We start from the raw sequence: 13634 nt of genomic DNA on the forward strand, positions 1-13634 counted from the left end.
ACTGCATGAAACGATGGGTAAAAGGAGCCTGGTAAGCCCCAGCACGAATTCATCTCTGCACCACAAATGAACTGGGCGGTGGTGGAAAGGGAGTCTCCAGGTGGTGCAAATGGCTAAGCGCTCAGCTGCTAACTGGAGGCTTGATGGTTTGAGTCTACCCAGAGGCACCTCAGAAGAAAGGCCTGGCAATCTACTTCTGAAAAATCAGCTGCTGAAAGCCCTATGCAGAGCAGTTTACTCTGACACATATGCGGTCGCCAGGAGCCGGGGTCCACTTTACGGCAGCGGGTTTTGGCTTGATGGCAATAGCACAGGCTTGGATTCCCAGTCCCAGGCCTGCCATTTGCTAACAGGAGACTCAAGGCGAACTTCTTGCCCATCAAGAGGCTATTAGTCTGTGAATGAGCTTCCTGGGGCGGCCATACGAAGTACCACAACCTGTCTGGCTTAAAACAAGACAAACTTATTCTCTCACGTTCTGGTGGCTAGAAGCCTGAATCCAGGGTGTGTGCAGGGCTGTGCTCTCTCTGAAGGCTCTAGGAGAGGGTCCTTTCTTGCCTTCAGCTTCTGTGGCCCCAGGACTCCCTGGCTTATAGGTGCGTCTCCCTGCACATCTTCTCCTTTATAAGGACACCACTCAGATGGGATGGTTGGTGGTGTGTGCCGTTAAGTCTATTCCCACTCAAAGCGGCCCTGCAGGACTCAGTAGGACGGAGCAGAGGTGCCCCCTAGGGTTTCCTAGGCTGTAATCTTTAGAGGAGCAGATCACCAGATCTCTTCTCCTGCAGAGGCACTGGTGAGTTTGAGTGCTTAATCACTGCACCACCAGGGCTCCTTTGGATGTGATTAGGGCCCACCTTAATCCAGTATAAGGAGCCCTGGTGGTGCAGTTTTTAAAAGCTCAGCTGCTAACCAAACGGTCGGTGGCTCGAACCCACCAGCCACTTTGTGGGAGAAGGATGCGGCGGGCTGCTGCTCTAAGGATTACAGCTTTGGAGACCCAGTGAGACAGCTGTGCCCTATCTACGGGGCCGTTTTGAGTTTGGAGACCCAGTGAGACAGCTGTGCCCTATCTACGGGGCCGTTTTGAGTTTGGAGACCCAGTGAGACAGCTGTGCCCTATCTACGGGGCCGTTTTGAGTTTGGAGACCCAGTGAGACAGCTGTGCCCTATCTACGGGGCCGTTTTGAGTTTGGAGACCCAGTGAGACAGCTGTGCCCTATCTACGGGGCCGTTTTGAGTTTGGAGACCCAGTGAGACAGCTGTACCCTATCTACGGGGCCGTTATGAGTCAGAATCGACTGAACAGCAGTGGGTTTGGTTTTGATTTTGACTCAATTAACCTAATAGATAACATCTTCGAAGACTCTATTTCCAAACGAGGTCACATTCACAGGGTTAGGTCTTCAACTTATCCCTTGGAGGGGGGCACCATTTACCCATCACACTGTGACACAGCCTAAACATTGGCCCAAGCCCTTCTCCAGGATGGAGCCATGTGTAACTAGAGGTCTGAACGCCCCATCGCTCCAGGAAACTGCTGGCAGCATCCCCAAAGTGGGCCCAGCTCTGGGTGTGGGTGGCTCCCACTCCACCTGGAGCCAAGCCCACACCCTCCCTCCCAGCAGGAGCACATCCGGGGCCCCTGAGCCCAGCCACATGGCCATGCCCAGCACGGTGCCCATCTTGCAAATGCAACCAGTAACCCTGCCTTCTCTTCTCACAGCCTCCAGGCCCCATTCAGCAGGATGGAGAACACACCCCTCGTAGCTGACTACGGCTCCGGTGTCAGCAAGGTGGGCTTTTCGGGAACGGAAGCCCCGCTGGTGGTGTTCCCAACTATCCTGGGGAAACTGCGGCATGACGTGAGTGATGGGGTGTGCAGCTCAGCCCTGAGGCAGCCAGGGGGCCCAGACAGCCCGCCCCTCTCCCACAGAGCTCCCCAAGTCAGACCGCTGGAGCAGGGGTCCCCAAGCTGACCATGCATTAGGACATGGGGGCACTTGATAAAATGCAGATGGCCAGGCCATAGCCCCAGTTTCTGCTTCAGCGGGTCTGCGGTGGGGCCCAGCAATCTGCATTTGTAGCCGCTTCCCAGGTGATGCTGATGGTGCGGGCTGGAACACAGTGAGAACTACCAGCTTAGATAGGGGTCCTGGGTGGTGCAAACGGTAAGTGCAAGGGGAGAGGTTCAAGTCCACCCAGGGGTGCCTCGGAAGAAAGGGCTGGCAATCTACTCCTGAAAACCCAGCCACTGTAAACCCCATGGAGCACAGTTCTTCTCTGACACACGTGGTTGGGGGGAGGGGTGCCATGAGCCAGAATCGACTTTGGAGAAGGAGGCCTTGGACGAAGCAGGCCGCTTACATAAGTGAGTGCCGTGAGCCAGGTGTGGAGAGTGAATCACATGGAGACCACATACTACATGCATGATTCCATGTACGTCGAGAACGGGCAACTCCGTAGAGACAGAACGGACATTGGTTACTAGGGGCTGGGGGAGGCAGGAACGGGGAGGGACTGCTAATGGGTGTGGGGTTTTCTCTTGGGGGGGGCTGGACATGTTCTAGAATCAGACGGGGCTGGTGGTTGCATAACTTGTGGCCACTTCAGGTGAAAATTTACAGAGCAGTTAGTTTCTCATTAAACAACGAATACGCGGATGGTTTGGTGACATTGGCTGCCAACCCAGCAATGTGTCAACGCTCTCCCCTTTTCCGCCCCAGGTTCCCTGTCGCCATCCGTCCAGTTTTCCTGTCCCTCACTGCCGTCTCATCTTTACCCTTGGGCTGGCGTGCCCATTCAGTCATGTATACGTGCTTGAACTATGAAGCACGTCCCTCACGTGTGTTATTCTTGGCCCTATAGACCTGTCTAATCTTTGGCTAACGGGTGAACCTCAGGAGTGACTTTAGTACTGAGTTAAAAGGGCATCTAGGGGCCATACTCTTGGGGTTTCTTCAGTCTCTGTCAGACCAGCAAGTATGATCTTTTTTTTGTGAATTTGAATTTTGTTCTACATTTTTCTCCCACTCTGTCCAGGACCCTCTACTGTGACCTGTCACAGCAATCCATGGTGGTAGTCAGGCACTATCTAGTTCTTCTGGGCTGGTCTCATGGAGGTTGTGGTAGTTGTGACCCGTTAGTCCTTTGGACTCATCTTTTCCTGTGCCTTTGGTTTTCTTCGTTCTCCTTTGCTCCAGCCAGGGTGGGACCAGTCTGTGTATCCCAGATGGCCACTCACAGCCTTTTAAGACCCCAGACGCTGCTCAGCACGGTTGGATATGGAGCATTTTCTTTATAAACTGTGTTATGCCAGTTGAGCTAGATGTTCCCCGAGACCATGGGCCCCATCCTTCAGCCCAGTAACTTAGCCTCTCAGGGAGTTTGGATGTGTCCGTTGAGCTTCTATGACTTTGCCTTGGTCGAGTTGTGCTGGCTTCTCCAGTATTGTGTACTGTCTTATCCTTCACCAAAGTTACCACTTATCCACCGTCTAGTTAGTGTTTTTCTCTCCACGGGAATAATTTTCAAGTAAACTGATAATCACACTTCAAAAAGGGGCGAGGGGAATGACGTTCCGATACAGCTACAGCGTGGATGACCCTTGAAACCTGATGCTGAGTGAGAGAAGTCGGTCACAGAAGACCGCATTTACTGGGTCCCCTTCACATAAAATGTGCAGAACAGGCAAATCCATAGAGACAGGAAGTGGACGAGTGGTCGCTTAGGGCCCGGGAGGCTGGGGGAAAGTGGTGGGTGACTGCTAACTGGTGTGGGGTTTTCTGAGGGGATAAAATGTTCTCAGATTGGAGGTGTGGTAGTTGCACAACTCTGTGAATACGCCGTTGTGGCTGTTAGTTGCCATCGAGTTGGTTCCAATCCATGGTGACCCTATGTGTGCAGAGTAGAGCTGCTCCTCAGGGTTTTCAAGGCTGTGACCTTACAGAAGCAGATCACCAGGTTTGTCTTCCGGGGTGCCTCTGGGTAGATTTGAACCATCAACCTTTCAGCTAGTAGTCAAGCACTTAACCGTTTGTGCCATCCAGGGACTAAGAAATGTTGAGTTGTGTTTTAAGTGGGTAAATCATATAGTATGTGTATTATGTCTCAATAAAACTGTTTTAAAAAGAGAGAAGAAGTCAAACCTGTTCCATTGTAGCCTCCAGCACAATTAGTATTGGCCCGTGTCAAAGCCAGAAGTGGCCGGGCAGAACACAGATCCTGGCCTTCAATAGCCCATCTTATAGCTATAAGGAATGACAGAGATCTTACACAATGATAGACGATGGACAGATAGATAGATGACAGATAGATTAGATCGATAGATTGGATAGATAGGATAGATAGATAGATGGATGATCAAAACCAAAACCAAGTCCATTACCGTCGAGTAGATTCTGACTCACAGCGACCCTCATAGGGCAGAGTAGAACTGCCCCATAGGGTTTCCAGGACTATAAATCTTTACGGAAATAGACTATCACGTCTTTCTCCCACAGAGCAGCTGGTGGGTTTGAACCGCCAACCTTTCAGTTAACATCTGAGCACTTAACCGCTGTGCCACCGGGGCTCCTCAGATAGATGATAGACAGCTACTGTCAAGTTGACTCCAACTCAAGGCGACCCCACGTGTCACAGAATGAAACGTCGCCTGGTCCTGCGTCATCCCCACAATTGCTGGCATGTTCGAGTCCATCATTGCAGCTGTTGTGCCGATCCATCCCACCAAGGGTCTCTCGCCGTCACTGGCCCCCCACTCCACCAAACACGATGTCCTCCTGCAGCGATTGATCCCTTCGGATGACGTGTCCAACGCAAGCATGTCGGACAATGTCCCGTTGTGCTCCATAGTGTTGTCGTTGGCTGACTTTTCAGAAGTAGATTGCCAGACCTTTCTCTCTAGTCGGTCTTATTCTAGAAGTTCTGCTGAGACCTGTCCACCACGGGTGACTCTGCTGGTATTCAAAATACTGGTGGGAGCATCACAGCAACGTGCTTGCCACCACAGTAGGACAAACTGACAGATGGGTGGCGGACACGCCTATAGCATGTTTGTTATAAAAGGCGCCATGTACTACTTGTATGACCTCAGAATGAAATGCGAGGCTCTGAGTTCCGTTTCTCTCAGAAATCAGAGTGCCCTCTCCCTGCACATCGCACATAAGCACTACGGCTTTCATGTCATGTCCCCGGAAGCTGGAGACCCTAACCAGAGGGTGGTCTTACAGATAACAGCCACCGCTTCTCTGCGTACAAGACATCCGATACATTGAAATTAGGGACTCATTTGAACCAAAAATGGGGAAAAACCACTGTAAAAGAAAGAAAAAAAGATGGACGCCCCACAGGACTGAACACCCCAGGGTGAGCCCTCCTGCGAACCAGGGTTAAGTTAATAACAATGTATCCACATGGAGCCCTGAACTGTAACGAATGTACCACACCAGCGCAAGATGGCAATAACAGGAGAGACTGTGTGTGTGAGAGACGGTATGTGGGAGTTCTTTGTGTTACTCTCTGCACAATTTTTCCGTTAACCTAAAACTGTTCTAAAAAACAACATTTATTTTAAAAATATAGATAAAAAATAGATGCATATCGTAAGAGGCTCCTAACACTTTTTGTGGAATAAATTGTGCCTTTTTGAAGTTGAAAAGAAATCAGTAAGTCATGTGTCTTGTCTGCTTACCACTTTTAAGAGCAGTGTGGATGCTGAGAAGTAGACGTCCAGGGCACTTAGTCCAAGTGCAAGTCCAGTGAAAAATGGGTGTCAATAGGGCAGGGTGAGGCCTGGGGCACATGCCCTGCTCAAGAGGGCAGCTGCTGCTTCCTACAGCTGACTTCCACACAAGTGGACCCAATGTTGCCGGGTTGTCCTGCTTTTCAGAATAATTGAGAATTCATGTTTTTAAATATTAGTTCACATTGTATTAACCCTACACAGACTAAACAAAACCCATCCACAGGCTAGATGTCCCGACTCCTTCTCTGCACCTTATCCTGGTGGAGGGGAAGTGGGGGCTCAATCCAGCTGTACCTGCCTGCATGTCTTCTGCAAGCCACTCGTCTACTTTATTCACAGCTTTTCCGGCAGAAGCAGCTGGAAGGCCTTAGCTCTGCCCTCACTTAATGGCCACAGCTTGCTGGGCTAGCATGGTGGACCGGCAGCCCTATCAGGCACATACTTTGGTCCTTCTTCTCCCTGAAGAAGAACCAGCCATGCCGAGAGGTAACATGTCCACATCCACATGGTGTGGACAGTCAAGGTGAGATTGCTGAGGTCCGTCTGCGTTCCGAGCCCACGCCCTGAATCTTGATGCTTCTCCTTGGGAAGTTTTCTTTATCGATGATGAGGAACATGGTGCATGGATAATAGAGAACGTCACAGTCCCGTGGCGCTCAACCCTGTGCTTTGCAGTGCTTGTGGAAGATCAGGGTGCAAAGAAATTAGCCAACTTTTCTAGTTGTGCAGTTTAGTTTTAAGCTGGCATTTGTACCTGTGGCATGCTGCGGGGCAGAAAGAGAGAATTCCTGCCTTCCACCCCCCGACAAGTGCACGTGAATCTTTGGGAGCCGAATGAATTTGAACTCATAAAACTTTTTTATGTCAAGCAAATATATAGAAACCAAAGATTATTAGTGGTTGCTGGGGGCGGGAGGGAGGAGGAGGGAGAGTTTTTGCTTGGGGGCTTTGAGTTTAATGGTGGTGGAATGACTCAGGAAAGGGTAGCGAGGATGGTCGCACAACCTGAAGAAAGCAATCGATCTCACCGAAGAATTGTACATATAGAAATTGTTTAAAAACTTTGTGTGTCATAAAGTGTTATTCTTTTGATATTTTTGCAACTATTTAAAAACACAAAAGTCATTTTTAGTTCACTGGCTGTACAGAAGGAGGGGCTGGTCCCCATGTGGTGTGAGAGCTGGAGTTTGTGGATTTCTGCCCTGCAAGGCTATGGTTAATGAGGACCTTGAGCCCCCCTGAGCCCCCCTGCAAAGGCCCTCGCCGATGAATCTCACAAATCTCCTAGTCTCTTGCTTTAAGCAGAATACAAGGCATGTTTTCTTGAGGGAAAACACGGTATCGGGATAGGTTGTGCCCCGTTTCAACACCAGCCCATGAAGTAGGGCTCTTCCTGGGAGCTCAGCCGCTCCTGCGTTTGGTGACCCCTCCCCGCCTCCTCCAACAGGTCACATGCAGCGGCCCGCCCTGCAGACCTGACCCGCAGACCAGAAGGAGGCCAGGCCTGAGGGCTGAGAAGAGGCGGATGGGCGGGCCCAAACACACCCAGGGGAACCACTTTGGTCTGTGACCAGTTTCACTTGAAATGAAGCCATTGGCTTCCGAGAAGAAGACCAAAACTAAACCCATGGCCATCGAGTTGATCCTGACTCATAGCGACCCCACAGGACAGAGTAGAAGTGTCCCACGGGGTTTCCAAGGCTGTCGTCTTTACAGAAGCAGGCTGCCACATCTTCCTGCCATGCAGCTGCTGGTGAGTTTGAACCACTGACCCTTCGGATAGCAGCCGAGTGCTTTAACCAGTGTGCCACCAGGGCTCCTCTCTTCCCAGAAGAGCTGCCCCAAACTCCACAAAAAAGCCTCTGTTGCCAGTGGTGGCTGCTGGCTTCCAGTCCTGTGGAGGCCCGGAGTCCTGGAGCAGCGTGAGTGCCGGAGAGGAGAAGACTCTGAGGGAGCCTTAGCGCGGCCCCAGCAGAGTGAGGAGGGCCGTCTCCAGGGGCCGTTCGGTCTCCCTCCGGAGCACAACCAGGCCAGTTGACTCCAACTCGTGATGGCCCCGTGTGTGTCAAAGTAGCATGAATTCTTGCATAATTCAATCCAGCCTGGGTGTCTGTGTTTGCACTAACACATGGGCCATCTGATAAACCCGCTCTGAAGGCCAGGATGAAGAGTTTAATTTGCCATGAGAGTGGCTAGTTAGGCTCATCTTCCTAAAAACTGGCAGAAACAAAACTGAACCGCAGACCTTCCCCACCAACCTTCCAAAGCAAATGGAGAACATGGCTCCTCTTCTCCCCGCGTCCTTCTTCCAACAGCCTCTCCGTTTCCTCAGCTACAGAGCGGGCAAGTCCTTGGGGCACCTTTGACCTGCAGGTCATTTGCCAAGGACAGTCCCTCGGTGGCCCAAGATGTTCGTACTCGGTAACTAACCTGAAGTTTGGTGATTTGAAGCCACCCAGTGGCACCATGGATGAAAGGCTTGGTGATCCGCTTCCATAAAGATTACAGCCTAGAAAACCCTATGGGCCAGTGCTCCTCAGTCACACACAGGGCCTACACGAGTCAGGATCGACTTGACAGCAACTGACAACAATTTTCTAAGACCTATTAGTGACCAAAGAAGAGTTAACGTCTTTGAGTTGTGGTGTTGGCAAAGAATATTGAATACACCATGGACTGCCAGAAGAACGAACAAATCTGCCTTGGAAGAAGTACAGCCAGAATGCTCCTTAGAAGCGAGGATGGTGAGACTTCATCTACTTGGGACGTGTTATCAGGAGGGACCAGTCTCTGGAGAAGGACATCATGCTTGGTAAAGCAGGGGGGTCAGCGAAAAAGAGGAAGACCCTCAATGAGTTGGATTGACACAGTGGCTGCAGCAATGGACTCAAACATAGTAATGATTGTGACGATGGCGCAGGACCGGGCAGCATTCCCTTGTGTTGTACATAGGGTGGCTGTGATTCAGAATTGACTCTTGCACCTAACAACAACATTAGTGACCATAAGGAGTCCTGGTGGCGCAGTAGTTAAGCGCTAGGCTGCTAACTGAAAGGTCAGCGGTTTGAACCCACCAGTCTCTCCACAGGAGAAAGATGTGGCAGTTTGCTCCTATAAAGATTACAGCCTTGGAAACCCTATGGGGCAGTTCTACTCTGTTCCATAGGGTCACTATGAGTTAGAATCAACTCAGTGGTCATTGGGTGTTAGTGGCCATTGATGAAATAGCATAAAGTATTTGAGAAGGTCACAGACACGGTCACTGTCACTTGACACTTCCCCTATAGCCCATGGCTGCTCCCCAAGCCCGTCTCACGCACTGACAAATGAAGACCGAGCGGAGGTGAGTCCAGGCCTCCCCGCTCCAGCCACTTGTAAGAGCTGATGAGTCCTGTCTGGCCTGTGTTTTGTAGAATTCGCTGACAGGAATGGAAAAGAAAGACTGGTTCATAGGGGCTGAAGTGCTGACTAACCGAAGGAACCTCAACCTGCTGAACCCCATCTCCCGGGCAACTGTTACTAGCTGGGACAACATGGAAAAGGTAGGCTGCAGCTTCTGTGGGGATGAGGACTGTCCGCAGGGCCAGGAGGCGTTCCTGCTGCCTTGGTACCCAGGGAAGGAGCTATAGCCGGGCATCAAGGGTTGTACCAGCATCTCTTAGCTCCCAGTCCCTGTAGACGTTGTATCATGGTGCTAACCTTATAGGTTCTGGAGTGGGAAGACCTGGGTCTGAATCCTGTCTCCGGTGCTTATTAGCTCTGGCATTTGGGCAAGTAACTTGGCCTCTCCGACCATCAGTCTCCTCATCTGTAAGATGGGGGTGTAATTGTTCCCACCACATAGGACTGTTCTGTGAATTAAAAGGGCTGGTAGATAAAAAGCCCAACGTGGTGTGGATGTCATTTGTTGTCTTTAGCGGCAGTCGAGTCAGCACCAACTCATGGTGACCATACATACAACAGAATGTAACTTTGCCAGGTTCTGTGCCGTCTTCATGGTTGCTGGTATGTTTGAGTCCGGTGTTCTGGCTATTGTGCCAGTCCACCTCACTGAGGCTTTCCCTCGTTTCCTTGACCTCCTACTTTACCAACCGTGATGTCCTCTCCTAGTCATTGGTCTCTTCTAATGACGTGTCCAAAGTGTGAGCGCTGAAGTCTCACCACCCTCGCTTCTAAGGGACATTCTGGTTCCAGTCGCAATAATTTTTACCAGCTGCTATCAAGTTGATTCTGCCTCACGGTGAGCCCATGTGAGTCAGAGTAGAATTTTGCTCCATAGGGGTCTCAAAGCCGTGACCTTTCAGAAGCAGATCACCAGACCTTTCTTCCAAGGTGTTTTTGGGTGGATTTGAACCACCAACCTTTCAGTTAGCAGTCAAGCACCATCTGAGCCACCCAGGAACTGGGTGCATAAAATAACCCTTGTTTATTGATTACCTGCTGTGTGTCAAGCTCTGTACTAGGCACTTTACACGGGTCATGTTACTTAATCATCATCATCCTCTATGAGACAGGGAATATTTTCTATATGAAAGATGAGGCGACAGGTTGATAAAAGCAAACTGTTTCCCCGGGGTCACAGACCTGTGTAATGGTAGCACTAGGACTAATGCTGGCTCTGCAGACCCAAGCTGTTTCATGTGACACACGGTCTGCCCCGCCTGCGCTGGGACTCACCTGTCTGTACATGGCCGCTCATACCTGTCTCCCAGGCTGACCACGGAGCATGGAGGACAAGGACCATGCCTTTTCCGTCTCTGCCTGCCCCACTTTCTAACTCAAGACCTGGCATATGAATGCAGGTGGTAGGTCTTGTCCAAGGCCACACTCCATCTTTCCTGCTGGTTCATAAATCCAGGATGCCCTAACTGAATCCCCGGCCACGTGTATTACTTAAAATACTGCTTTTTGTGTGGACAGTTCCTGGCCCATTTATAGAAGACATGCTGCTGCTTGAGGAGGAAATGAACCGTGTCAAACCCTCTCTCCTCAGATTTGGCATCACAGCTTCTACCAGATGCTCCGCGTCGCCCCGGAACAGCACCCTCTGATGTTGACAGAACCACCTTTAAGCCCAAACTCCTACAAAGAGAAAGTGTCGCAGGTAATGGGGCCAGGTTGTGGGGAGGGGGCTCAGGAAGCAGGCGACAGGGGGCTCAGCTCTCGGCCCCTCCTTAGCCTCTGGGGTCACCCTCTCCTTGTTCAGCATATAAGGACACGAGGTGGGGGAACGTCCCCTTTGACGTTAACATGAAGAACGAGAGGTCCTTTGGTTAACAGTGATGGCAGAATCACGTTGATTAAGGGTAGGGTTGCACAGCTGGTTATTGTAATTGCTATCGATAACTGGTACACCTGTAAAAAGTGGAATTGGCACAAGTTGTGTGGCAGACATATCTACAACAGTAACAAAAGAATTAGCTGCTGAGGCTTCTGATGTACAGTCAAACATCACATGGGATTTGGTTCCTTGGTTTGGAGGCTCAGGGCCATGTTTTCATGGGACATTCCGGTTAATTGGCGTAATAGTGTGTCTAGTACTTTTGTTCTCCCTCCTAGTTGGTTGCATGGTGCTTGGGGTCTTCAAATCTTACAAGCAGCCATCCAAGGCGCAAAAATTGGTCTTCATTTGCCTGGAGCAACAGAGGCAAGAGGAGAGTCAGGGATAGAAGGAGGAAATGAATGTGTGGCTCGCTGCCACCATGAACAAGTGCCTCCTTTGCCATGAGACCAGAAGAGCTAGATGGTGCCCAACTACCATTACTGAGCATTTTGATCGAAGATTCTACAGAAGAATCCTGATCAAAGAGGGAAAATACAAAACAGAATTTCAAATTCTCATGGACTCCGGACTTTCTGGAGCCATGAGGGCTGGATGAACCCCTGAAACTGTTGCCAGAAGAACTGGATGGTGCTTGCCTGCCCTGAGATAACCTTTAAACCTTAAACCAAAAATATTCCTGAAGTTTTTTTTTTTTTTTTAGTTTTTTATTGTGTTTTAGGTGAAAGTTTACAGAGCAAATAAGTTTCTCGTTGACTAGTTTGAACATAAAATGTTCCATGACACTGGTTGCATTCCCCACAATGTGTCAGCACTCTCCCTATTTCCACCCTGAGTTTACCATTTCCTTTCATCTAGATTTTCTGCCCCTTTTTGCCTTCTCGTCTTAGCTTCTCAGCAGATGTTGCCCTTTTGATCTCATATAACTAATTGTTCTAAGGAGCACGTTCCTCTCACATGTTATTGTTTATTTTATGGACCTGTCTATTGTTTGGCTGAAAGGTGGTCTCTGGTAATGGTTTCAGTTCTAGGACAGAAGGGTGTCTTAGGGCCTTAGTCTTGGAGGTTCCTGCAGTCTCTGTTAGATTAATAAGTCTGGCCTTTTTTGTGAATTTGATTTTTTATTGTACCTTTTTCTCCTGCTCTTTCCGGGACCCTCTGTTGCGATCCCACTTGGAGTGGTCAGTAGTGGTAGCCAGGCACCATCTAGTTCTTCTGGTCTCAGCATTGTGTAGGCTGTGGTTCATGCGGTCTATTTGTCCTTTGGACTAATTGCTGCCTTGAGTCTTTGGTTTTCTTCACTTTCCTTTGCTCCAGATTGGAAGAGACCAATAGTTGTACGTTAGATGGCTGCTTGCAAGCTTTTAAGACCCCAGTCATTACTCATCAGAGTAGGATTCAGAACACTGTCTTTATGAACTACATTGTCCCAATTGATGTAGATGTCCCCTGAGTCTATGGTCTTTCACCTCCAAGCCTACGAACTTTGTCCTGTGAGGTGTTCGCTTATATCTGCAAAGTTTCCATGAGTGTGGCCCTTGTGTGCTCTGTTGTCTCTATTAATATACATGCAGCACCTACAATCCTGTATGTAGAAATATCCACAACCAAACCTATATCTGCAGGTGGGTGCACTCCCTTACACCCTCCCACACCTCTTTAGCATACCTATCTACTTATGCATCCTTTCATAAATTATTGTTTATTAATGCTATTGTTGCAGGATTGTCTATGTTACAGTAATTACCACAGTTGCCCTTTATTTTTGCATTCCTCTCAGTGTCTTCCCATGACCTGGTCATGTTTTGTTGACTTCCACCATATTCTGTATTTCCTTTCCCTTTACAAATACTAACATGTGTCTTCTATCTACTTAATAATTTTCCCTCCCTTCCCCTCACATCCCTAGTAACTATTGAAAAAATTTTTTATTTTTTCTGTGTGTAAACATTTTCTTATTTGTTTTTATGATAGTGGTCTCATACAATATTTGTGCTTTTGTGATGGGCTTATTTCACTCAGCATAATGTCTTCCAAATTCATCTATGTTGTGTGATGTTTCTCAGATTCATCATTACTCTTTATCATTGTGTAGTATTCCATTGTGTGCATATACCACAGTTTGTCTATCCACTCATCCACTGATGGGCACTTGGGTTGTTTCCATCTTTTTGCTGTTGTGAGTAATGCTGCAATGAACTTGAGTGTGCATTTATCTATTTGTGTCACAGCTCTTATTTCTTTAGGGTATGTACGTAGGAATGGGATTGCTGGATCATATGGTATTCCTATTTCTAGCTTTTTAAGGAAGCTCCTTATCATTTTCCATACTGGTTAGACAATTTTACATTCCCACCAGTGGTGTATAAGCATTCCAGTCTCCCCACAACCTTCACAACATTTGTTATTTTCTGTTTTTATTTTTAATGCTATTATTGTCAGAGTGAGATGGCATCACATTGTAGTTTCGATTTGCATCTCAAAAAAAATTTTTTTTTAATGGCTAATGACTCAAAATGAGAAGAAAGAGCCGCAAACATCCATTAATAATCAGAACCTGGAATGTACAAAGTATGAATCTAGGAAAATTGGAAATCGTCAAAAATG

At 48.8% G+C, this 13634-nt stretch overlaps 1 protein-coding gene across 1 annotated transcript in view; it reads left to right on the forward strand.

Annotated features, from left to right (window-relative positions):
• The first annotated feature begins 1141 nt into the window (after positions 1 to 1141).
• The window catches only part of LOC100674203 (actin), a 38438-nt gene continuing 25945 nt past the window's right edge, over positions 1142 to 13634 (forward strand). The window contains exons 1-2 of the mRNA XM_064288944.1: positions 1142 to 1865; positions 10740 to 10850. Coding sequence (XP_064145014.1) covers positions 1749 to 1865; positions 10740 to 10850 — 228 coding nt within the window. The 5' untranslated portion in view covers positions 1142 to 1748. The remainder of the gene's footprint in view (positions 1866 to 10739; positions 10851 to 13634) is intronic.

Source organism: Loxodonta africana, chromosome 7, assembly GCF_030014295.1.
Source record: "Loxodonta africana isolate mLoxAfr1 chromosome 7, mLoxAfr1.hap2, whole genome shotgun sequence".
NCBI lineage: Eukaryota > Metazoa > Chordata > Mammalia > Proboscidea > Elephantidae > Loxodonta > Loxodonta africana.